Raw genomic sequence first — 25,749 nt, 5'->3', positions numbered from 1 at the left:
TGGTGCCCAGGGCCTGACATCCCTCCAGACCCCTCCTCCCTTCCTCCCCTTCCTCCCTCTCCCTCCCAGGCCCTCTGGCCCTGCCCCAGGGCAGCCCGACACCAGCTGACAGCTGCCCACGCCAGCCAGCCCCTGCTGGCCCTCCCAGAGGGTCAGGTGACCCCCCCGCCCCGGGCCTCTGCAGTCCAGCCCTGCGGGCTGACCTGAGTCTGGGCAGCCTGCTCTGCCAGTGCTATTATGGACGCTGACTTCTCCACACTGGGGCACTGGGAAGGGCCTTTGCCCAACACGCCAGCCGGCGGTCACTGACTGGGAAGACCGCTCTCCGCTGGACCCCTGTCTCCCGCACAGCCCCGTGGCCCCACCCGGGGTGCAGCTCCGGTAAGTGCTGCCATGGGGAATAAGCCTGGGCAGGGAGGGCCCCGATGGTGCCAGGGCCAGGGCGAGGCCTGTTCACGCTGTGGGACTCAGAGGTGGACCCCCCGACTAGAGGGGCCCCAGTGTGTCCGTGTGCGTCTGTGTTGGGGGCATGGGGGCTGTTGGCACAGCTCAGCAGCATAGAAATTCTGTCCCTGGATCCTCTCCGTTTGCCCTCCCCTCCCCCGGGAGTCACCCCCTCCGGCCCCCTCCTATGTTGTTCTGGAATCTGGGCTCCTGCGTGAAGGTGGCAGGGCTGGGCTTCAGGGACGCTGTGAGGGCAGGTTCAGGGGCTGGAGCCCTTGCTGGGTTTAACCCTTCACGCTGGGCAGCTGTCCCAGGAGCTTTGGGCAGCAAGGGCCCCGGGAACGGCACATCTCGTTCCAGCAGCCGGGAGGGGCCCCGGGACCGGATGACATCAGCACCTTCGGGGCCGGGGCCGGGGCTGGGGCCGGGGCGCGGGCACCTCGGTGGAGCGGGGGCGGGCGTGGACACGGCCACAGAGGTGTGTCACCGCCAGGGCACCCCCTGCCCTGGGCAGGGGCAGTCTTTAGGGTCCCCTTTCCCATGGGCTGTCCTGGGGCCACCCCCAGGGAACTTGAGACTTGAACCTGAGCCTGCCACCGTCCTCAGGCTCTCTGGGGGCCTTGAAAACATCCAGGGTGGGTCCCTCCCAGGAGATTTGGATCCCACCAGGCAAGAGTCAGGCTTCTACGGTTTTTAAGAGCTGCTGGTTTATTTTTTTAGCCTTTTTACTATGAAAAACTTTAAGCCTACAAGAAAAAAATAGAAGGAATGACACAATGAACATTTGCATATTCTGCGGCTGGATTTACACAGTGTGTCTGAGTTTTGCCGCATTTGCTTCATTGTATTCTCTAAGGCTAAGGTATTTTGAAGTAACCTATGGACGTCACAGCATTTCCCCTCAAAGCACCTCAGTTCAGGTCCTTATGTAACCCCAGTGCTTTACCCCACTGACGATATTATTGGCTCCCCAAGGATGGCTACGTCCAGGCCACGTTCCAATTTCCCCAGTTGTTCCTAAATGGTGTTCAATGCTTTGTTTAGACGAGGATCCAATGGGGCGGGGGGAGGACCCCCGCTTTCAGTCTGGTAGCATCTCAGCCAACCCTCACCCTCCCCACCCCCGTTTCCCACCCCGCCCCCGACAGTGACCAGCTGAACTGAATGGCCAGCTGCCCCACAGGAGGGTGAGAACTGGGCTGGCTCAGCAGCTTATTCCGGAGAGGGAGACTGAGGCCTGGAGGGGAAGGGGTCAGGAGTCTAGGCAGACCCAGGGCTCCGGGCCCCACTGCGTGGCGTCCAGGCACCCTCGCCCCCTCGTGCCCCTACAAAGTCAGCTTCTTATCAGGGATCTGAGAAACCCCTCTTCTGCAACGGGGCTGCGGCTCCCAGGGGTCCTCCCAGTGCTCTGCCCCAGGACACCCTGGGGGCAGCAGGCCAGGCTGAGGCCCCCCACCCCCTCGTGGTCCACAGCCTGCTCCTGCGTCCTCCAGCTCCAAGCACAGCGCCTAAGACGTCCTTCCCGTGTGGTTGCTGTCTCGTTCATCAGCAGCCACTGGGGAAGAGGAGTCAACTTTATGAGAATCAAGCACCAGCTTGTTCAGGGAGCAGGTTGGGGAGGCCGGCCCGGATGGCAGATGAAGGGGGCATGGGGTCCGCCCATCCCGGGGGAAGGAGCCAGTGGGGTGTAGATGCTGAAGACGCTTCCACTCTGCTCAGCCACCTCCTCGGCCGGCCCCCGTCTCTGGTTTTGAGGTCCTTCCCCTGTGAGTTGAGCCTGGCTCCCGGATCCTCAGCAGTGCTCTCACCGGCCCTTCAGCTGCTGTCCCAGCTCTCTGAGGACAGGCCGAGCAAAGTCAGGGCCGTTGGAGAAGGGACCCTAGTCGCTGGGCCAAGGTGGTGCCGGTCCAAGTGCTTCCTCTCTAGGTGGTTCCGGCCCGTCTGCTGCTGCCCTCTGCTGGGCAAAGCCTCACGCTTCACACTTGCCCAGCTCAGCTCCACGGCCCGAAGGACGGTGACTGCGCGCACACACACGCAGGCTTGTTCCACCCCTCACTGTTGTGTTTTGACCTTCAAAAACCTATCTCTTGTTAGAGTCCTGAAGATTCCATAGTAACCACCGACAAGACCATCTATCTCTGGCTCGGCGGGTGGCTGGTCATGTGACTTAGAGAAAGGTGTGGGGAAGGGTGTCAGAGGCTGGAAAATGTGGTCTGGACGTCTAGTGATATCCAGACCCTGGGAGGAGGGTCCAAGGTCCCATCAAGCTTCTCCAGTATCCAAGCTTCCAGGGGCAGCAGTTTCCAGGAGACAAGCCTGCCTGGGAGGGGCGGTAGGCGAGGTGCCCAGCGTGCCCGGGGGATGGCGGGGCCGAGGTCCCAAGGTGCTATCATGAGGTCCGGCTCCATTGGGGTTGGGAAGACAGAAGCCCTCCCTGCCCTACCCCACCCCACCCCACCCCACCCCATCCTCGCTGGCCCCAGCAGCCCTTCCAGCAGCGCTGGGCTCTTGAGTCATCTTTGCCCCATGCGTCTCCCGCCCTGACAGCAAGATCAGAACATCGTCGCTGCTGCTACGGACATTTGTCAGGGGCTGAAGGGCTTCTAAACTAATAATAGCTGTATTAAAATCGCATTAGGTCCTCAAGCTGGAGGAACGTTGGGAGATTTTAAATGTTAAGAGAAAAGGAGACGGGGAAGAATATCTTCCCTCAAAGGATAACATCAGCTCAGAAATAAGTCAGGAAGATGAAGTATTGCTCTGTGACTCTGGAAATCAAGCCTTCCCCGGGAAATAGATGCTCTCCAAAGCCACATCTTTCAGCCACAACTGAGAAGGTGATGTGTGACGTCCCCAGCATTCAGTATTGATCCCACTGGACTGGGACCGTGCGGACCGTGGGGCTCGCCGTCCCACAGCCCTTGAGTCATTTCTAGGATGGATTTAAAAACTTGATTTTTTTTTTCTCCCCAGAAAATAATCTTGTGCCTTCCAAGCCTAGATGGTCTCAGATGATACACAGCACTCTGCCATGTGAGCAACTCCAAAATGCTCCTGCCCATTCCAACCTAAGTGGTTTTAAATGGTTTTTGGGTCCTCTCATCTCTAATAGATTAAAAAATGCTCCCTTGGGCATCACAGAGACATTGAGTGGTACTTGTACCAAACCTCTGGCTCTGAGTGGCCTGCGAAATGTACCTTAGAGCTTCAGAGGCGAGAGGGCAGGCCATAAACTATGCTGCTTCTGAGTCTGCTGCCCGACACATTTTATTTTGCAGTCTTCTTTTGCTGCAAGCTGTTTCTTAATTATCTCCTCCCCAGAGCGCACCTCTCCCCCTTCAATCTACTGAGACACAGTCCAGAAAGCGTTCATACCTCGGTGTTCTCAGGCAACCCCCTCCTGCCTAGACTGATGGAGGGGTAAGACCTCCTCTGCCTGGACCCCAGCAGTACCCACCTCTGCCTCCCCACTCAGCCCTCCCTCTGGTCCCATCTCCCTGCCTGTCCTTCCCTTCCTCACTGTGCTCCCTGCACACACGCACCCTGAAATAGGCCTTCCTCAAGCTCCCCCAGGCCCAGCCTCCATCTCCCCCATCTCATACCCCTGCCCCAGTCCCTCAGCAATATCTCTTCTAACCTTTCTAACTAGGACGCATTTTTCAACCTAATTTGTTCCCTAGGAGTCCCTCTGCGATATTCATTAGACTTTTAGTATCTGTTGATTGAGAAAATAGATGATGATAAAAACTACTAGGAACTTAATAATGCCTTTAAATGAATTTGTATTTTGGTAAACACCGAAGCATTTAGATACATTTGAGAAATGATCGCAAGCTGTGGATATTGCTTTTCTAGTCTGCAGATAATGCTGCTGGTGCTGCTGGTGTGGCTTTGGGTCAGGGCTTGAGTGGCCCACGGAAGGGAGTCTTCCACCCGTGGCACCGTGAATCCACACTGCCCGGCTCCTCGTGGAACCCTGCCCCCAGGGATGGCACCCCCACCGCCCTGCCAAGTGTGAGCTCCCAGTGGGCTCCTGCTGCTGATGTGGGCAGCTGAGGCTTACAGCACAGAGAGGGTCTCAGATAGGAGCCTGGGCCCCACTCAGGTCTCAGGACTCTCAGAGGCACCCAGAGTGCCCCACCCTCTTAGAAGGGGACCCCATGGTAGGGCAGAGTGGCATCAGCTTTGGAAGGAGACAGATTCACTGTGGCTGAATTTCAGCACTGGTGCTCACTCTCTGGACCCTGAGAAAGCTCTTCCACTTGTCTCCATCTGAAAATTATTCTGAGAAACAGAGGGGGACGTTGTAAGGCCAGTGGCCCGCCGTGGATGCCTCACAGGAGTGGCTACAACACAGAGGATGTATTCAAGCCTGGGGCTGCTCCATACTGGGTATCTGGCTGTCAGCTGGTGAGTTAGTCAGGACGGACTAGGTTGTGCTGTGTGACAAAAACACCCCCAAACCTCAGTGCCTAATATAACCTGGATTGCTTTCTCTGTCATGACCGTCACTGAGGAAGTGACTGTGCTTCCCAAATCATCCTGGCCAGGCAAAGAGTATGCGGGGCACTGCTTGCTCTAAATGCTCCTCCCGGAAGTGGCATCCGTCACTCCATTCCACGTGATGTTAGCCAAAGCACATCATGTTTTGGCCGACGTACCTTCAGAGGACAAGGGAAGTGCAGTCATACCACGTTCCTGCAGGGGGGAAAAAAAAAAAAAAACAGAATATTTGGGAACAGTTTTGACAATAACCACAGTCAACCAACTAGTTTCCAGATACAAGGAGCTGACAGCCTCTGATAAGATAGAGTTCGTGACTCATTTAGTCCACGTTGAACCCTTACAAGTTTAGTTTGTGGTTTCACCTGCCATCTTCCCTAAAAAGGGAGAGACAAGTTCTAAACGAGGTGTTCCTTCTGAAATTTTTAATGAACTCCAGTTTAGCCTGTGGGGAGAGGTTGCGTGCGTGTGTGCGTGCTCAGTCTCTTCAGCTGTGTCTGACTCTTTGCGACCCCGTGGACTGTAGCCCGCCAGGCTCCTCTGTCCATGAGATTCTCCAGGCAAGAATCCTGGAGGGGGTTGCCATGCCCTCCTCCAGGGGATCTTCCCAACTCAGGTATCAAACTCCTATCTCCTGCCTTGGCAGGCGGGTTCTTTATCACTGGCGCCACCTGGGAAGCCTGGAGGGAAAGTCAGATACACAACGAAGTCTCCCAGGAAGAGGAACTAATATGTGCTGGCCTGTGGTGACGAGCCCTGAGCCACGATGCCCTCTTCCACCTCAGCTCGATGGGTGGCCTCTGTCCCTGCTCCTGGCTTCACCGCTGCTGTCATCTGTCCCCACCCAGGGAGCCAAATACACCGGCAGGCCCTGCTGTCCGTGACCCTCCTTTCAGACCAGGCTGGCCGTCACTCAGACCCCTGCAGTGAACCAGCTGGTCCAGGGCCTCCTTTGACACCCAGCTCCATGGCTGGGCCCCACTAGAGAAATTCGCCCCTTGAGTCCTCCTGGAGTCATTTCATTCAGGACATGACCCAGCGACGGGGCAGGAGGACACAGGGATCTGGGGCTGTTTGTCCGTTCCTCCCGGGGCGGGGGCTCTAACTCCGCAGGCTGGGGTGCCTCGCCCTCCCTCTCCCCTCCTCCATCTTCCCTCAGCCACTTCCTCCCCAGAGAGCACTCAGGACGGACTCAGAGTCGGAGGTCTGGGCTGTGGTCTGCGAGAGGAGGCCTGGGCTGGGTAGAGGGCCCTGTGTGTCCCCACAAAGCACTAAAGGGAGCCCCTCGGCGTGTCAGAGGGGCTGTGAGGTCCTGCCTCGGCGAGCGCCTCGCCCGCCCTCCCAGCACCCAGGCCGAGCCACAGGAGTCGGTCCTGGGCACCGCCCATGCAGTGACAAAGCCCCAGCGCTGAGGATGCCGGGGAAACGGACTCTCCAAAGGGGGCTGTGAAGCTCCTGCGAAGGCGGTGGCAGTGGCGGTAAACCAAGGCTTGGTTCACCCCAGGGGTCTCAGCTACCTGGTGGGGGGCCTGGAGCAGAGCTAGGCACCAAACACTCCTGCCCATAACTCCTGGGCCCAGAGGCACTGCTCAGGGCTGAGGCTCTGGCCACTGACTGAAGTGCCTGTCCAGTGGTGAAAGGCAGGTCGGCTGAGAAAGCTCTGTCAGCCTGAATTATTCATTTAGGACTCGGCAGGAGGGATGGGGGAAAGGGAGGCCTTCTCTAGCTCGGTCCCACAGCGACCGATGGGAACTTCAGCCTCCTTGGGAATCCAAGGTCAGCGTCAGCGCTTGGGGGAAGCCACAGAGCGGCTCCTTGAGCAGCAGCAAACCCACTTGCCCGGCTCAGGCAGGAAGCCAGGGGACTAAGCCACTGCCCCTCCATCCCGCGCGCCCGTCTATCCCCACCCCCCAGCGCGCCCCTCCGTCCTCCCCCCGCCGCGCGCCCCTCCGTCCCTCACCCCCGCGCGCCCCTCCGTCTCCCCTGCTGCGCGCCCCTCCGTCCTCCCCCCGCCGCGCGCCCCTCCGTCCCCCACCGCCGCGCGCCCCTCATCTGTCCTCCCCACGCGCCCCTTCGTCCTCCCCTGCGCGCCCGTCTGTCCTCCTCGTGCTCCCGTCTGTCCCCCCCGCGCGCCCTCCGTCCTCCCCCGCGCGTCCCTCCGTACCCCCCAACGCGCGCCCCTCCGTCCCCTCCCCGCCCGTCCGTCCTCCCCCCGTGCGCCCCTCCGTGCCTCTCCCCGCGCCCCTCTATCTCCCACCCCCGCGCCCGTTCGTCCTCCCTGCGCCCCTTTCCCACAATCTGCATCAGGAGCCTGAGGACCCTCAATCTTGCCCCAGGCCATACCCTAAGGTGACCCTTAAGCGGAAGGGCCTCAGTTTTCCCCAGCTTCAAGTCAGCATTTTAAAAAAGCTGCTGCCAAGCCTGGGGGCCGGAGGGTTTGCGTTGCTGTGTAGGGGCCATCTTGGAGGAACTTCTGGCTGATCCTGGCTCCCTGAGGAGGTTCGGCCAGGGCCCCTGAGAACGTCTGACCGTGCGGGTGGCAGGTGACGGGATGGGGAGGCTCTGGGAACGGACAGTGCCTCTCAGATCCAGCTGACACCCCCTCAGCTGAAAGCCCCATGCAGGCCAGTAGCAAGGCCCAGCTCCAGGGGGCCTCACCTGACCCCTCCTGCTGATTTCTGCAGACACGTGGACCCCAGCCACCACTGGGACATGCACTCACTGTAGCAGGTGGGGGGAGGGCTGGCCAAAGGGTATCAGGGTAGGAGAAACCAGGCCTGGGGACAAGAAAACCCAAGTGCCTGTGTCATCACAGCCAGTGACTTGTGAGTGACTTTGGCCAAGTCCCAGCCTCCTTGGGGCTCTATTTCCTGACTCTCGAAGTAGAGAAACAGCAGCCCCCGGCATTTCCGCAGGACGACCCGTGATTGTGCTCTGGGCTAGTGTGCCTGGGTTCAAATCCCTGGTCTCCCCTGAGTAGCTGGGTGCACACAGGCAAGTTACTGAACCTCTCTGTGCCTCATTTTCCTCACCTATAAAAGGCTGATGACACTAATTCCCTCATCAGGCAGCGGTGAGGCTCACATGGGTGAATGTAGGTAAACACCCGGGACATTGCCTGTGTTGTGTTTTTTACCATTTACTGTTCCCATTATTGTTCCCATTTATTGTTACCATCTCCTCCCACACTGCAAGGTAACATCTATGTCCTTAGGGCTCCTCTGGGAGACCGGGTGAGGGGAGAGAAGCGTGAGGGGCCGCCCTGGGTGGCTGCACAAGGGTCTGCTGGGGACGCCACCTGGGTTCCCGGGCAGAGCTGGGCTTGAGGAGGTGAGTGTGGGTCTGGCCAGCGCTGACCCCCAGGGAGACTGTGCAGGCCAGGGCCTTGGCTCCTTCCAGGAGTGGCTATAAATGAACTTCACAAGCAGGCTGTCTCTCTGCCTCCCAGCTGCACCTCTGCCTCCCTGACCTGGGGACAGGTCAGCTGGCAAAGGCTGGCACCCAAGTGAGCCCAGTGAGAGAAGAGGCATCGGGCCGCCTTGGTTTTTCTCTTCCTTCCTCCTTCCTGCCTCGGCAGGAGTTTGCAGGGAGGATTAGGTTTGCCAAGCAACTTGCAATGTCTTATCTGATAACCAGACCGAAAGTATCAACCCATCCCTGATTCTCCTCACATTTACATGCCTCCCAACTTCTTCTCTCAGCTCCTGGGGCACATCCCAAGGAGGACTCACCTCGGGTGGTGGTGGGCAGGGGGCTCTCAGAGCAGGGCTGGGAAAAGCCCTCCCCAACAGGCCCCAGTCCTTCCCACCCCAAGGCCTTGCCCAGCACCCCCAGACTCCCTAGTCGCGCTTTAGTCATGCATCCGGCATAGCAATTGCACAGAACAGGCAGAAGACACCCCTGAATTGGTTACTGCTCAGCAGGCCACAGAGCTCCCCTCGGAAGGGAAACGGGGTGGAGGGCCGTGAACGGGCCAGGCTGAGGCTTTCAATGCCTCCTGGCGCTGGAGATCCAAGTGGATGGTGGGACTTCTGTGAGCTGGGGGCCTGGACAAAGTGACAGGCACTGCTGCGTGTGGAGGCAGCCAGCCATGCCCATGGTCTGGACTGAAGGTCAGTTAGAGAGTTGATCATGCCCAGCACTGCACAGCCTGGTTGCATCCTCAGCCGGGAGTCCAGCAGACGAGAGTATTAATAACTCCATGGTGACGGCACCACCGCAGGACTGTCCTCTCGAACATGACGAATGCGGCCACAAGAGCCTCCCCTGGCAGTGTCTCCTTGGCTCTCTCCTGAGACAAAGTCAGGACATCTTTATATTTTAAAAACATATTTATTTGGCTGTGCTGGGTGTCTTAGTTGCAGCACGTGGGGTCTTCAGTTCCAGCACGTGAACTCTGTTGTGGCATGTGGGATCTAGTTCCCTGACCAGGGGTCGAACCCGGGGCCCCTTGCACTGCAAGCTCAGAGTCCTAACCGCTAGACCACCAGCAAAGTCCCAAAGTCAGGATGTCTTTAGGGGCCAAGTTTCCAGCCAGAGTTTCCAGCGTTTGCCTAAGGTCTGGCAAGCCAGACCTCACAAAGGGTGAAGGGCAAGCGGACGGTGGGGGACCCAATCAGGAGCCCCTGCCTAGCTTCTGCCTCTGTTCCTGGCCTGAGGTGGGCCCCAGCAAGCCGTTGCAGGCTTTACTTTCCTCATTTGCAAGCATCCGTGATAAAGCTGGCCCTCTCAGGACTGGTAAGAAAATCTGATCCCCAGGGCAATAATGCTAGAAATAATCATGATAGATCACATTTATCAAGCACTTAGCTCCAGGCACTGGGCTAACATTTTCATAGCCTTTATATCTCAATTCTGCCCCTAACTCTGTGAAGTGGGTATCATTGTTATCTTGTTCTATAGATGGGGAAAATGAGGCCCAGAGAGGTTTAGTAACTTCCCTGGGTCACACAGCAATGATGTTGTGGGGCCCAAATGGTGCCCAGCTTATGTATATGCTATATCAAAATGAAACATTCCTGCACCCCTCCAGCCCCTGCAGGATGGTGAGTCCCCACCAGCAGGGACTCTCTTCTCATTGGGGCTGGGACCAAAGTTTCCAAAGGGGAAGGCCAGCCATGGGACGTGAGCAGTTCAGACATGCTCGCTACACTCTTCAAGCTTGTAATCTTAGGGACCGTCTTTTGGATTTTTTGTTTGTTTTTTGAATGTTTTAATATTTAAACTCAAAAGGCGCTTGTAAATAGTATTTAGTGAAGTCTCCCTCTCAGCCCTGCTCCCCCGAGGCGGAAACTGTTATTAGTTGCTTGTAACAGACGATTCCAGAAGAAATCAATGCCTGTTTACGGTCTTATCTAACACCTGGGGGGTGGCTGGGAACTTCAGGTGCCCTCGTCCCCTCCAAACGGTCTCCCTCACATCCCTTCCCTTTCTCCTCTGTTTTCCAGGGACCCCCACTGCCGAGAGCCCTCAGCCAGGAAGACTCTTGCGCTCTAGCCAAGGCTGAGAAAGGAAAGTTGAGGACTACTAACAGCCCACCTTCTGTCCGGAAGCTGCGACCTCAGTCCCAGACCCCGAAGCCTCTTGTGGACTGCAGGGAGCCACCCCGCCCTCCCACGCTGGAGCATGGTGGTGCAGGACAGCGTGGACGCCCCCGGCGTGCCCCTGGAGCCCTTCCTGCACCAGGTCGGGGGGCACCTGAGCGTGATGAGGTATGATGAGCACACGGTGTGCAAGCCCCTCATCTCCCGGGAACAGAGGTTCTATGAGTCCCTGCCACTGGCCATGAAGCGCTTCACCCCGCAGTACAAAGGTGAGTGTCCAGGCAGCCCCCAAGGGGCTGGCCTCTCCGCACGCCCCCACTACCTCCTCAAGCACCGTGGTGTGTTGAAGGGTTGCCATGGAGACCTGCCGCTCTGCACAGGCGCTGGCCTTCACCGCCCCAGGTACTCTGAACTCTTCCAGCCCCCAGGCCTGGAGTGTAATGCCATTTGGCATCCCCTGTAAATTAGCTCAAGCCACCAGTCTTCGAGGGATTGAGAACGGGATAAGGTGACCCCCAGCCCCACCCCACCTTGGGGCATTCTGCTCTGTGCCTTAGGTGCGCCGTGCCCGGGTCCTGCAACCGTGGTTGGTAGACACAGGACGGGTGGAGACCTTCCTTGTGTGACCCAGGCGGATGGCGGGAGCCTTGGGTCTGGAACAGGTTATGGAGGAGCCGGTTCACAGTGTGTTTGGGAAGCCAGAATTCCCACTGTCATCCAGGGGCAAAGCCGGCGTGCAGGCTGCTCCCCCAGCATGTGTTCCAGATCTGAGCACAAGGTCTGGGGAGAGAAGGCTGCGTGGGGAGGGCTGCTGTTTGCCGGCCTCCGGTGGCGGGGGGCGTGCACTCTGGGCGGCTGCTGGCATCCATGAGGTAGGCTGTTGTGTCCACCCCCAGCCTTTGGTAAAAGTGGCTTTCAGGGCTCAGGACATGACTCTGCCAGCCGCCAGCCCCACAAAGTGAGGAATGCTCAGAGAGGAGACCTCCTTTAAAGGATTTGAGATCTGTGACCTTAAGCTTCTGCCCTCGTTGTGCAAATATCTGTAGTGAAAGCGATGATAACGTTCAGACAAGTCACTTAAAAACACCTGCATTTCAAAGATGGAGAAAACTGGGAAGGACGGGATCCGTCTATTGGTTTGCCAAAAAAGTCATTCTGGTTTTTCCATATCATCTTACGAATATTTTGGGCAACCTAATACATTGGTGTTTCCCATAAGAACGATCTGGGGTCAAACAAGTTTACCAGAATCACTGATGTATGTATGTGGATATGTGTGTGTGTGTGCATGTGTAAATGCAGGCTCCCAAGCCCCATTCCTGACCTGTGAATCATAATCCCTGGGTCAGAGCCCAGAATCTGTATTCAGCGTCCAGATTCAGACCCACTGAGAGGGGCCCAAGGCCGTGAGCCCTGGGCACTGCTTCAGTCGTGGGCAGCCAGGACCCCTCAAGAGTCTGACACAAGACACACGAGAGATGGGGTGGCGGCTGGTGCACACTGACCGGTGCTGCCCATCAGCTGTGGGTCACCACCCACCTTGTCAGAACATCTGCTGGAGTTAACAGCTGTTCCTTCACAAGTGAACTCAAGCCAGCAGAGGGGCGGCCGGATCTCTGGAGGGGGGCCCTCCTGCCCGCAGCATTCCCTGCTGGTCCCACGCAGCACTGGAGCTGAGACTGGCTCCCAGGGCCACCCCAGGCAGACCGTGGAAGTGGAAGAGCTGATGGTCTCAGAACCACACCCCAGGGCCCTCCCTGCTCCCCATCTGCCTGCACCGTCTCCCCTGCCCTGGGGAGCCTCGGGCACTGGTCAGCTGTCCAGACTACTCCTCTGCCTTGCTTCCCTCTCAGCTTGGGCCCATCCTGGTACCCACCCCCCACCCCGCCTTGGAGCCCCATTAACTCCGTAGATTAATTTGAGTCCTCACTTGGAGACTATGATTGCAAACAAGTCAGGAGAGGCCAGATCAGGGAGGCCCAGGATGTCCATCAGGGGAGACCATGCAGCCCGGCTGTGGGTGAGGGTGAGGTGGAGCCCACGGGATGGCCTGACACCCAAACACAAGACTTGGACGATGAGGAACGCTGATCCCCTCATCTGCCATACCACGGGCTGTCCGGTGCCAGGGTGCAGGCGCCACCCGAGGAAACACACATGTGAGGAGACACTAGAAAAAGGCCCAGAAGTGAGGCCTGCGTGCCCTCAGACCCCTGGGGCAGGAGGGAAGAAGGTCGGGTCTGGGGATGGGAAAGGGTCCCTCCTTGAAGGGCCTTGGGCTGTGCAGGCTTCTTCCTTCCCCGGTTAAGAAAAGTAATGCCAAGTCTTCCCTGGCAGTCCAGTGGTTAAGACGCCACACCTCCACGCAAGGGGGCACAGATTCGACCCCTAGTTGGGGACTAAGATCCCAAATATGGCTCAATGCAGCTCCCCCCCAAAAAAAATCAAGAAAAGTCCTATTGATCAACCTTTAGCGTCAGTGCCGAACACCCTAGAAGTTGTTTCTGTGATTGACTTGTTTAACCCTGACAACACTCTAAGAAAGACACTCCTGTTGTCCCCACTTCATGGGGGAAGAAACAGGCCCAGAAAGGTCACCCAACTTGCCTCAGGCCACACAGCAGTAGAATGGAGCCAGGATTCAAGTCTGGCTCCCAAGTGTGGCCTCTCGGCCCCCAGCCCCGCTCCTCCAACGACCATCCCTGCAGAGACGACTCCCCAGACGCCAGTGCTTGGAGCCATTCAGCCCAGCAAGGGAGGGGAAGTGACTTGCCCAGGGTCACTTAGCTAGTGAGTCAAGTGCCCACAAGGCCGCTGCAGGGGTCTCCCTTTCCATCCTGATGGGACCAGCCCGGAAAGAGGGGCCGTTGCTGATGTGGCCGCCGCATGCCCCGGAGCCCACCCTCTTCCGTCTCACGCCTGCACGCTGATGGCTTTGGGGTGCTGGGCAGGCACTGCGTTCCCCGGGGCAGCCTCCCTGGACCCGGAGAGCGCCTGGACTCCTTGGGCATGAGAGCATGGCCTGAGAGCATCTTGAAACTGTCCCTCCTCCCCTCAGCTTCGGGCGAGCAAGGACACGCTCCTAGGTCCAGCTGGATAATGGATGAGCCAGGTTCATATTACAGACGTCGGCGAATTAATGTCCTCATGAGCTTAAAAATAAATACATGACAGAATATTCACGGAAGCTGATCGGCCAAATCGGAATTGCTGAGATGCTCTGGGTGTGTCAGGGAGCGCTCCCGTCTGCCCAGCTGACACAGTCGAGGTGCTTGGGGGGCTGGTGAGTAAGCAGATGGGGCTGGGATCTCCCACCCGCCTGGCTGGGCAGGGGCAGCAGTGTATTGGAAGCCCGTGGGCGTCTGAGACAGCCAAGGCGAGCTGGAGGCCAGGCTGGGGCCAACAAGGCTCTTGACAAAGAAACAATCCAAACCTCAGGGAATCTGAATCCCACTGAGTGGCTGCTCTTGTCAAGGACAGGCATCTCGAGACTGCAAGGTTGCTGTGAGCTATGGGGCTCCCCTGGTGGCTCAAATGGTAAAGAATCCGCCTGCAGTGCAGCAGACCTGGGTTCAATCCCTGGGTTGGAAAGACCCCCTGGAGAAGGGTATGGCAACCCACTCCAGTATTCTGGCCTGGGAAATCCCATGGACAGAGGAGCCTGGCGGGCTACAGCCCATGGGGTCGCACAGAGTTGGACACGACTGAGCGACTAGTACAACACTCTGTGCAATGGTTCCAGGTTTCAGAGGGAAGGGCTGGGCTGAGCTGAGAGAGGGAAGGAAGAGAGAGACACGGAGCCATGCAGAGGCGTGCAGGGAGATGGCCATGCAGAGGCGTGCAGGGAGATGGAGCGAGAAGGCAGAGACAGGAGTCTGGCTGGGTCGCCCGGACGACACGACAAATAGAAATGACTTTTGAATTTTACTGGTTTGGCATTATTTGCTCCTCTGCTCACCTCCATCTATTTTGACACTCAGACCAGATGAGATCAGACCAGAGCTGGAGCCTGGAGAAGCAGGTGAAGGTCACATTTCTTGTCCCTCCAGGGAGGCCCCCTGGGCCCAGGGCTCCCCAGGAACTTGATTTCTGGCAGGCCCGTCACCTTAGCCTCACAAATGGGAAAGGCCGGGGGGCCACCGGACGGTAACTTGAACTTTGTGAGATCCAAAAGGGTCTTGCCTTTGGCTGGCACACCCTCCTGCCTCTCCGAGCGAGCAGGAGGCTCCAAGCTCCCCAAGAACCAGCACAGAGGCCGTGGGGCTCCCCCTCTCCTGGCACCTGGAGAGTGGGCTCTGGAGCCTGGGCTGGGGGGGGCTCCTTCCCGGGATGAGCACCGCAAGGTCAAGGCTGGAAATGAAGCACCATGTCCTGGGCTTCTTGACACTGATCGCCTCTCATGAGGTGGTGGCTCCGTGGCCTCGCTGTTTGCTCCCGCGGAACAGAATGACCAGCCACATGTGACTGGGGACACAGCAGGAATGTCCTCATCAGCCACACTCGGGGAAACACAGCGTGACAACCCTGACTCTCCCGAGAGATCCTGGGCTTCGTGTGGCAGCCTGTTCCTTCTCCCACAGTCATGGCTGGCACAGCCGTCACCCTTACCGACCGTGTGACCTGGGGCAAGTTATTCAATCTCTCTGAGCCTCGGGGACCACAGTCAACGCCTTGCAGGCTTAGCGATAGACACTAACTTAGCAGTAAACAAAACTCACATAATGCTGGCACACAGTAGGTGTAAAAGAGCAGGCAGCGGTTATCACTCCTGTGCTGTGTCTCCAGCCGCCACCAGCCCCCTGCTCTCACCAGCAAGAACAGCACGGGTGGGCTCCATCTAGAGAGGCAGGCGGCCGTCCAGGTGAAGGACAGCATACTGCGCTCAAGGGCGCTGTGACCGTTAGCATCACGATTGCTCCACGGGATACTAGGGTCTGGGATGAGCTAAGGAAGAGCAGAATTTTTAAGGAACTGGAGGGAAACGAAGGTCACCGTCAGGCCGCAGAATCAGGGCTCTGAGAACCCGAGATGACAGGCCTGGCCCGGGGAGACCGCTGAGCTAGGCGTAGATGGGCCTGAAGAGCGAATGACAGGGCAGCCCTGCAAAGGAGTGTCTGCGCTGAGCAGCCCAGGAGGGCCCGGCAGGACCTCGCGTGGGGAAAGCAGCCGCCCCGGCGGCTGGCTCAGCAGAAATGACCACTTAGAGGCCGGGAAGGTGACCCAGTGCCTGAGGGAGGTAATAAACGCCTGGGAGGATGCGATCGCAGGCACTCTCCCACCCGCCAGGGTCCCAGCAGAAAATAAGTGGTACGTGCCAGGGGGTTAAATAAAGACTATTCTTTAAGGGTCTATCGGCAGAACTGCACACAGGATGAAGGGAGCAACTGGGGGCACTTTCCTGATGGCCTAGTTGTTAAGAGTGTGCTTCCACTGCAAGGGGCGCGGGTTCAGCTCCTGGCTGGGGAAATAAGATCCCTCATGTCACGTGGCCAACAAAAAAGAGGTGAGGGGAAACAGCTAGGGATGGCGAGGCAGCCAGGGACCAGCGGGACGGGAAAGCTACAGCCACCCCTGGGCCGGAAAGGCCAAGTGAGGGCATGGCGAGGCAGCCAGGGACCAGCGGGACAGGAAAGCTACAGCCACCCCTGGGCTGGAAAGGCCAAGTGAGGGCATGGTGGAGCTGACCTGGCAAGAAGGGGGCCGCAGCGAAACAGCGCAGAGCCATGGGGCAGCAGGGAGGGAAGCCGGGGGATGCAGCCCCCAGCCTTTCTCCTCCTCCCCGCTGTCTATCACCGGTGACCCTCACTGGCCCAACTGGCAGGTGAGGAAGCCACAGGTACACGCTAGAGTCAGCCCCTCGGGCACAAAGCAGGGTGGAGAGAGACGGAGAGCGGGGTGTTAGGTGAGAGAGCCAAGAGGAGTCGTCACTGCGCCAGCTGCAGGGAGAGGGGCCATCAAGGACTTTACAGAGAGCCAGTTTTCATAAAACCACTCGTGTGGCAGTCTCCTGGGCTGTGATCAAGTGTACCTTCTGGCTTCACCGGGACTCTGGCAAGGCTGGGCACCCACTGGATGCCAGGCCCCACGGAGGGAGGCGTGGACCCTGCCATCAGAGCAAGAAGTCCATGGGGGATGACCACAGAGCCGTGAATGTGCAGCCAGAGCCTAGGACCTGGCCTGGCCAATGTCCCAGAGGAGAAGCCCGGCTAGTGCACGGGTTCCTGGGGGGTCCGCATGTCCTTTGCTGTCACAGCCAGCGTCCAGAGGAGGAGGTCACGCTTGGATTACAAACACCAGGGGTTAGGGAGTTCCGTGGCAGTCCAGTAGTTAGAACTGCAGGTTCAATCCTTGGTTGGGGGGCTGAGGTCCCACAAGCCTTGTGACATGGCCAAAATAAACAAACACAAACACGGATGGTTAGAAGGTACCGTTGGAAAAATCTCACTTTCCTTCTATTTTCTACCAAAGAACCACATTCTGTCCATAATCCTCATGGGGTGTGTATCACGTGTCTCAGTGTGAAAGCCAAGGATACGGGAAGGATGGTGAAGGGGCAGCCCGGGCGGCAGGAGGCTGTTAGAGGAAGGCTTCCTGGAAGAAGCTGCTCAGATCATGATTACATGGAGGAGAAGGCAAGGGTGATGAAGGAGACAGAAAGAGATGCGCCACCCCCCCCCCCCGACTTCCCTCACTGCCACTCACAGGTGGGGCTCTTCTCTGCAGAAGCCCAGCTCAGATGCCCCAAGGCTGGACCCGAATGGGGTGCCACGGGGTGCCTGGGTGATGTGGGCTGTGCCCAAAGGAGCAGGAATGCGAGGATGAAATAAATGCACGCAGCTGCTCTGTTTCAAGCGTGAAGGGGCAGGGAGAGGCCACGAAGCAGGGGCTGTGCAAGCGTCAGCCCACGGCCATTTCTGGCAGGCTCCATGGGCTCTGGCTCGTTCCAGAGTAGGATCTGTGTCAGGCCGGTCCCCAGAGCGCTTTCTAGAGAGAGGAGCTGGGGAAGGGGGCAGGTTGACCACTGCCATTAAACTGTGGTTTGAAAGGACATCGCACCATGTCCACCCCTCCCCCTCTGCAGGCACCATCACCGTGCACCTCCAGAAGGACAGCCGCGGCCGTCTCAGCCTGGTTGCCAACCCCCTGACTGAGAACCGGGGGCCCTTCACGGTCTCCACGGAGTCGGCAGCGGTGGCCATATGGCAGACCCTCCAGCAGACCACTGGCGGTAGCGCCCTCCCCCTCGCCCAGTGGCAGCACCCCCAGCGGGCACACTCGCTCAAGGAGAGGTGAGGCCACGTGGCAGGATGCCGGAAGCCAGGCTGCGCGTCCCTAGCGGGGACCAGCACCGTTCACGCCCGTGCCAAGGCCAACGGCTCCCCTTTGGGGCCAGAGTCGAGAAAATGACAAATTCAGACGAGGGCTCTGTCTAGCAGAACCCCTGTGGCCAAAGAAAGGAATGCATTTTCTTTGGTGCCACTTCCAGAGGGAGGATTTCAATGCATTTCTTCTCGAAAGTGGGTGAGCGTGCCGAGTCCTGTACAGAGAAGGCATTCAATGTGTATTTGTTTAATTAAATATCTATTTCACTGAGACCATGGAGTGTGTCTGGAGGGGGGAGATGTGCAGAGCAGAAGCCCCAGAATAGTTGACATAAAGGAAAAAGTGTGGCTAATGCCTCTCGGAAATCCTTTTCCTTAGCGGTCGAGTCGAGGTGAGGAGAGAGGGGCCAGTGGGGCCCTGGAGACGCAGGCGGCTCAGGGCACCTGAGGTCCTTGGAGAGGTCTCCGAAACCTCTGATGGTGTTAGCTGACCTTTCTCAGAAGAAAGGCATCCCTGGGGAATTTTAAACATTTATGGGAAACAAAAGGGAGCTAATACAACGAAAGTACCTCCCTTCCCCAGGGAGCGCAGCAGATTCTAATTAAGCCTCCTGGCTTGGCGTCAGGAAGTGGTGTGTATTATCTCCCTGCTACAGACCCGGGGAGCTGAAATGTAGAGGGCAGGAGGGTGGACCGTGGATCTGTGGTTCTTACCCCCGATGAGGCCACAGGAACAGCCTAACCCCCAGCCTTCTGATCCCAGGCAGGGTTGCCCCCGCTATGCTGTGTGACTTATTCTGGACTTTAGAGAGACCCAGCGAGGCCGGCAGCCTAGCCTGGCCTGGGGCCTGGGGCCTGAGCGGGACAGGGAGGCACCAAGGTCCTGGGGGGCATCCTGGAGGGTAGTCAGGGGCAGTCCACGGCCCCTGCCAGCCACCGAGGTCCTGACTGCCATGTGCTCCCCTCGCCCACAGCCCAGCCACGGCGCTCCTGAGGTCCGAGCTCCACCTCAAGGCCCAAGTCCCCTCGCTGGTGGAAGACGCGAATGGGAACCTGACGGAGAAGGGAAGCTTTAACCCATGGGGTCTCCACTGCCACCAGGCCCACCTGAGTCGCCTGTGTGCCGAGTACCCGGAGAACAAGCGGCACCGTATCCCCGGCCGCCCGCCCGCCCACCATGCACGCTGCTGTGGGGGAGGCAGGGGCAAGGGGGGGTGACCGAGACAACCGTGCTGAGGCAGGGCCGGGGAGAGACAGGGATGTCAGGGAGAGTGGGACGCACAGCCCTCCAAGTTGGCCCCTGGAGGAGAGCTGTGCTGTGCTCGGTTGCTCAGTTGTGACCGGCTCTTCATGACCCTTTGGGTTCTAAGCCCACCAGACTCCGCCGTCCAGGGGATTTTTCAGGCACGAGTATATCCTCCTCCGGAGTATCTTCCTGACCCAGGGATCAAACCTGCATCTCCTGTGTCTCCTGCATTGCAGGCAGATTCTTGACCTCCTGAGCCACCAGGAAAGCAAAGAGAAGTCAGAGGCTGAGGAAGGCAGATGGGGGGTGGGGTGGGGGGTGAACTGAGTGCCTCTGTTGGGTCACTGGTCATGTCTCTGCCACCTGGGCGGTGAGGATGGGCAGGGCTGGGGTCTCTGTGGGCAGTTAGGAAACATGATTGCTGCACTGAAGCAGGGCCAGGGGGACTCAGTGAGTGGGTGGGTTCCCATACCTCAACCTCCTTTTTACGCTCCCAATCCTCCCCACAGCCATCACGGAGCTGATGGGTGAGAATGTAGCATGGCCCCTCTCTTAGGGAGGGACCTGCGGAGTGGACCCTTAGGAGAGGTACTCCCCTGTCCCCCTCTGCTTGCCACACACTCAGGGAGCATATTCAGGCTTGGAAGGCCCCCTTTGTCACCACTAGGCTCCTTCCCACAAACTGGTGGCTGGTTTTGAGGTACTTACTAAGACATCGGCAATCTGCATCCCTAAGAAGCTTTTTGCAGGATAATTATTCGGCTGAAATTAATATTCCTGCAACTCATCTCTGAAGCTAATATCAAGGCACTTCTCCCAAAAGGTACTGGCCCATTCAGTGACTGGAGGTTTTAGCCTTCATATTTTCTGCCATAAAATGTAAATTGGGCATGGCCTGCCAGAGATTTCATGCCTGCATTTAAATTTCAACCTCAGAGCAAAAAGGGAAAGGAACAGAAGCTCACATCCTAATAAACTCTCCCTAAAAAAAAATGGACTTATGAGAGCAGCCTGCAAAGTCAATGCCTTGAATTCTTCATAGAGACAACAGGCTGGTCTGTAGTGAAAGAAACAGGGTTGAAGGGCTAGGGTTCAGCGGGTGGGGGGGTCTCCAGCCGGCTTCAGAGGCCCGCTGACCACCTCCTGCGGGAAAGTGGCCTCTGTGTCCCAGGAAGCCTTCCTTAATGCTGCGCGACCAGGGTTCCTGTTGCTGGAAAACGTCGTGTCACAGTACAAGCATCCCTGCATCTTAGACCTGAAGATGGGGACCCGGCAGCATGGGGACGATGCCTCGGAGGAGAAGAAGGCCCGCCACATGAGGAAGTGTGCGCAGAGCACCTCGGCCCATCTGGGCATGCGCATCTGTGGCATGCAGGTAGGTGGGGGTGGGGCAACCGCGGGACTGGGCATCCCGGGAGGTCCGCTGGAGGCAAGGGTGTCCCCCAACCAGACACCGTTGCCTTCACTTTGTGGGAGCAACAGAGGCAGTGGCCAAGCACCCCTTTCCCCAAGGAAACACATATCCTGATCCAGGACATGCTGGGTTTTTTTTTAAGAGCACCTTTCAGGACAGTGGTGTCAAAATCTCACCATTTGGGGAGGAATGTAAATTGGAGTAACCACGATGGAAAATGGTACAGAGGTTCCTCAAAAACTAAAAATAGAGCTGCCATATGATCCAGCAATCCCACTCCTGGGGATGCACCCAGACAAAACTGTAATTCGAAAAGATGTATGCATCGCTGTGTTCATAGCAGCACTATTTACAACAGCCAGAATATGAAAGCAACCTAAATGTCCACTGACAGATAAATGGATAAAGAAGATGTGGAACATACATACAACGCAATACTGCTGCTGCTGCTAAGTCGCTTCAGTCGTGTCCGACTCTGTGCGACCCCATAGACAGCAGCCCACCAGGCTCCCCCGTCCCTGGGATTCTCCAGGCAAGAACACTGGAGTGGGTTGCCATGTCCTTCTCCTGTGTATGAAAGTGAAAAGTGAAAGTGAAGTCGCTCAGTTGTGTCCGACCCTCAGCAACCCCATGGACTGCAGCCTTCCAGGCTCCTCGGTCCATGGGATTTTCCAGGCAACAGTACTGGAGTGGGGTGCCATTGCCTTCTCCACAACGCAATACTGCTGCTGCTGCTAAGTCACTTGAGTCGTGTCCGACTCTGTGTGACCCCAATGCCATACTACTCTGCCATAAAAAAGAGTGAAATAATGCCACTTGCAGATGTATGGGTGGACCTAGAGGTTATCATACTAGGCAAAGTAAGTCAGAAAGAGAAAGACAAATATTATGTAATATCACTTATATGTGGAATCTAAAATACGACACAAATGAAACGTTTACGAAACAGAAATGGACTCACACAGAGAACAGACTTGTGATTCCCAAGGTGGGGAGGGGTGGGAAAAGAAAGGATTGGGATTGGCAGATGCAAAGTGTTATATATAGAATGATAAGCAGCAAGGACCTACTGTAGAGCACAGGGAACTATATTCAATATCCGGTGATAAACCACAATGGAAAGGAATAGGAAAAAGAATCTATATATATAACTGAATTGCTTAGCTAAACAGAAGAAGTCAGCACAACATTGTAGATCAATAAATTTTTAAATAAAAAATTTTTTAATTTTTAAAATTTTTACATATTTAATTTAAAAAAAATTTTAAAAACCACCAGTTTTAAACTCATCTCAGGGTCTCTGGTTGCTGGAACTTTCTGCCCTAGCCACGTGAGTCCTGCCCATGTTGAGCGCAGACCTTTGATGCCAGTGTGTGAGCAGGGCTGGGAGAGAACTGAGGGAACGCTTCCCCGTGTGCTCCGTGGGGTCCTCATTCTCTTGAATGATGAGGCTGAACCCTCTCCTCCTCAGATGCTGGGAGGCAGTCAGCTTTTCAAGTCCATATCAGCCATTCTCTCTTCTTACTCTGCCTTTTCTACTGCTTATTATTACCTGTTCTGGTTAGCAATGGTAAAGTCGTAAGCAGCAAAGCCCAGCAAAGGAATGGCTGACTTCTTATTGCCCAGAGTCCACGCTTCATTTTTGCTGGTCTCTTGTGGCTTGTGGCTGGGGCTGCAGGAGAACAGGAGGAAATAAACTTTCTCTACTGGTTCCCTCTTAGAATCTATCTACTCAAAGCAAAACCAGACACGGATTTGATGGTAAACACTATCGCTTTCCTTAATTGAAACTGCCACCCCTTGAAACTGGAAGTCGAATCTATAAATTTGAGGCACAGATGTCCCTAGGAAAGCTTGGAATGTAGTTCTCGAGAGGATGGAGTGTGATGCGCTGTGGTGTAAATGGAATTTCTTTCTGGACCTCAAACCTTCTGAAACTGATCTGATTTATTTGGAAAGTGAGGCCTAGCCTGTGTTTAGGACGGGCCAATTTAGCAGCTGATCTTCAGCCCTCCAAAATCAACACCAAGTCTGTCGTATCTTTCTGATTTTTTTTTTTCCACTCGTGTTTTCTGTAAAGATGCCATGTGATCTGAAGGCAGGGAAGACCTGAGAAACTGCCATGGCCAGGTACAGGCAGCCCTTCCCAGGTGTGCCAGGCGGAGGGGTGCCAAGTCCACCCTCTGGCCGTGCCAGCCGCTGGCCTCCATTCAGCCTCTGCCATCTGAATGAAATGGGAGCGGCTGCCACTGTTCCCCCCATCAGCATCTCTCCTCCATCTGCTTCGTTCTGGTGGCCAAGACGTGACAGGGGACCGGGGAGGAGCTGGTGCCAAGGAGAGGCGCCACCAGCCCGCAGAGCCTGCTCCATCCAGGCTCCCCTCAACATCACCCGCCGCCTGAAAACTCCAGGCACACCTGATCTAGCCTGTCTTTCCATCTTCAAACAATTCACCCTGCTCCACCCCTGGAGCCATTACAGTTTCCTCAGACTCTGCAGAGAAAGGACTTCATAAACTTTGTTGGGGGAAATTTTAATTTACTTGGCTTCCCAAGGCCATTGGCTGTGATTTCAGATTCCCACTAAACCTTTCTGGCTTGGGTTTGCTAATGTTTGAAGAGGGCCAGAAGCCAGGACTTAAATCATGATTTGGCGGTTGACATTGGAAATTCACAAGAAAGGAGATCCAAACCTTTTCCTCATGGGCAGAGGGTCACCTCTGTAGGATGAAGGATCTTTGGACCTTGGATTTCTATTAACGCCTTGCACAGAAAACATTTTTAAGTGTAAAATTAACACTGGTCTTGGTGAAAGATTGTCTTGCCAGTCACTGCAGCCATTCCTGCTCGGCATCTCTAGAAATGTGTTTCTGTATTAAGTTTTCTTCAGATGCTGCCTCTGTAGCAGATGTGATTTCTATTTTTTTTTAAGTTTGCAATTCTTAACATTTTCTATCTTCTTTGTAATGTAAGGTTTATCAAACCGATAAGAAGCACTTTCTCTGCAAAGACAAGTACTACGGAAGAAAGCTCTCAGTGGAGGGCTTCAGGCAAGCGCTTTACCAGTTCCTGCACGATGGGACCCGCTTCCGGATGGAGCTGCTGGAGCCCATCCAGCACCAGCTCCAGGCCCTCCTCTCGGTCATTAGGAGCCAGAGTTCATACCGGTTCTACTCTAGCTCTCTCCTCATCATCTACGATGGGCAGGAGACTCCACAGACACCCCATGGCAGCAGTGTCATCAAAGTCGACGTCCGGATGATCGACTTTGCTCACACAACATACAAAGGCTCCTGGAATGAACACACTACCTACGATGGACCAGATCCAGGCTATATCTTTGGCCTGGAAAACCTCATCCAGATCCTGCAACGTATTCATGAGGGACAGTGAGACTTGTTGGGCCCATCCGGACTTTTCCGGAGAAGAGCCCTCCAAGGGGACCTATTGGTAGTCTAGACCCCCCTGAGATGGGTCTGTAATAATTATATCTATGTTCAAAAGCCATCTCTCCACATGACAGGCTATACTAACAGCTGCTAAGGACACCAACTCTGGAGGTAATGCATGTACCCTGGCATCTTGTGCTCATGCTGGCCCTTACAGGCTGCATGTGAGTATGAAATGGTGCTTTTCTGGAGTAAGGAAAGCTGCAGAGGAGTTAGGGGCCAGCGTCACAGCGAGATTCTGCAGCACTTGCACTGAAGGACGCTTTCTTGTTGTCATGCTGCACTTTCACAAACTGTGAGGGAAAAAAAAAATCTTACTTAAAGAAGCCTAGAAGAATATGTTCCCGAGTTTATGGTTTTTCTGCTCGCATGGGCTGCTGGCTCCTGGGGCAGACAGAGGCTAGTAATGTCTCTTACCTTCCTCAAAGCGGTAGGTGGGGCAGGGAGACGTGAGACAGAGCTTCCATCTCACCAGCTCTGACCCCAGGTTCCAAATGGACAAGGAAAATCCCAGACACAGCACTGGCAAACGGAGACTCCAGCCTCCCCATTTTTGCCCATGGAAGGGCAGGTTCTATGGGAAGTGATGATTCTGCCAGATTCTGACCATGAAGTGCAGCTTCCGGTGGGGGTGGACCTCGCAGAAGGAAGATGTGAACTTACACTCTTTGCTTTCTATTTATTTATTGGGGGTGGGGTGGGTAGGGTGGGGGAGTTAGAAGAGAGGCCCCTGGAGGACCCAGGAAACCAGGTTCAATGTTTACAAGATGGGTGGACAGTGTAAATGCAGAACCGAGAGCAAATGGTTCTAATTAATTCCTTCTCCTGCAGTGTAGAAACCTATAACAATGCACTCGAGTCAAGCACTGAGATACGTTACCCAATTAGGGAAATAAATTTGTTAATAAAATTGCTGAGGTCACCAGTGATTATTTGGTGTGCCTTATTAGCCCTTCTGTTGTTGATTCTGATCATCATGCTGTATGGTATTTTCAATTTATGGGTGACTAGAGTATACGCCACAAGAACAGTTCACTGGTTTCCTCCTGCAATGCGGGAGACCTGGGTTCAATCCCTGCGTTGGGAAGGTCCCCTGGAGAAGGGAACAGCTACCCACTCCAGTGTTCTGGCCTGGAGAATTCCATGGACTACAGTCCGTGGAGTCGCAAAGAATCGGACACGACTGAGAGACTTTTTTCACTTTCATTGCCCTTTCTGTTGTTGATTCTGATCATCACACTGTATGGTATCTCCAATTTATGGATGACTAGAGTATACCACTGCAAGAGCCGTTCAGTGATTTCCTGCAGTCCTTCAGGGAACCTGGGTGAGAAACGGTGGCTAATAAAATAATGTGCGTGTATCACAAGGCAGGCATCAGACCTGAGAAGTAAGTGGTCTCTTCATGTGAACCTTACACAATGCAAAAGGAAGCAATTTTTGTATTCTCATAGCCAATCAGCTTTCAAAAATCCACACAGCCTCTCCACCCCTCTCGCAAAGAAAAAAAAAAAAAAAAAATCCACACCAGCAGAAAGAAAGAATGCCTGGATAATAAAAACTTCTTTACATTTTAGCTTACATTGTATGGATTTCCAAGCAAGGTAACACCTGATTATCTTTGGCCTCCTAAAGTTGTGACTGAGGTTCATGCCCTGCGTCCTTGGTGAGAAAATTGAGTCAAACCACAGTGACAGATTTGGTTTTCTTGGGCTTCAAAATCACTGTGGATGGGGACTGTAACCGTGAAATTAAAAGATGCTTGCTCCTTGGAAGAAAAGCTATGACAAACCTAGACAGCATATTAAAAAGCAGAGACATTACTTTGC

General features: G+C 55.7%; 1 protein-coding gene across 1 annotated transcript; it reads left to right on the top strand.

Moving 5' to 3' along the window:
- The first annotated feature begins 34 nt into the window (after positions 1-34).
- IP6K3 (inositol hexakisphosphate kinase 3) lies at positions 35-24,849 on the top strand. The gene is made up of 6 exons (XM_019985595.2): positions 35-381; positions 10,395-10,759; positions 17,572-17,779; positions 18,787-18,962; positions 20,258-20,433; positions 23,445-24,849. The coding sequence occupies exons 2-6, from the start codon at positions 10,573-10,575 to the stop codon at positions 23,862-23,864; spliced, it is 1,167 nt and encodes a 388-aa protein (XP_019841154.1). The 5' UTR covers positions 35-381; positions 10,395-10,572; the 3' UTR covers positions 23,865-24,849.
- The last annotated feature ends 900 nt before the right edge of the window (positions 24,850-25,749 follow it).

The sequence above is a fragment of the Bos indicus genome, chromosome 23 (assembly GCF_029378745.1).
Source record: "Bos indicus isolate NIAB-ARS_2022 breed Sahiwal x Tharparkar chromosome 23, NIAB-ARS_B.indTharparkar_mat_pri_1.0, whole genome shotgun sequence".
In the NCBI taxonomy this organism is placed as follows: Eukaryota; Metazoa; Chordata; class Mammalia; order Artiodactyla; family Bovidae; genus Bos; species Bos indicus.
Note: the sequence above shows the minus strand (reverse complement) of the source record. Positions and strands in the feature narration are given on the sequence as shown.

Coding starts and splice junctions, on each gene's coding strand:
- IP6K3 (XM_019985595.2), top strand. CDS start 10,573: ATGGTGGTGCAGGACAGCGTGGACGCCCCCGGCGTGCCCCTGGAGCCC. Junction 10,760..17,571: donor CTTCACCCCGCAGTACAAAG/GTGAGTGTCCAG, acceptor CCCCCTCTGCAG/GCACCATCACCGTGCACCTC. Junction 17,780..18,786: donor GCACACTCGCTCAAGGAGAG/GTGAGGCCACGT, acceptor CCTCGCCCACAG/CCCAGCCACGGCGCTCCTGA.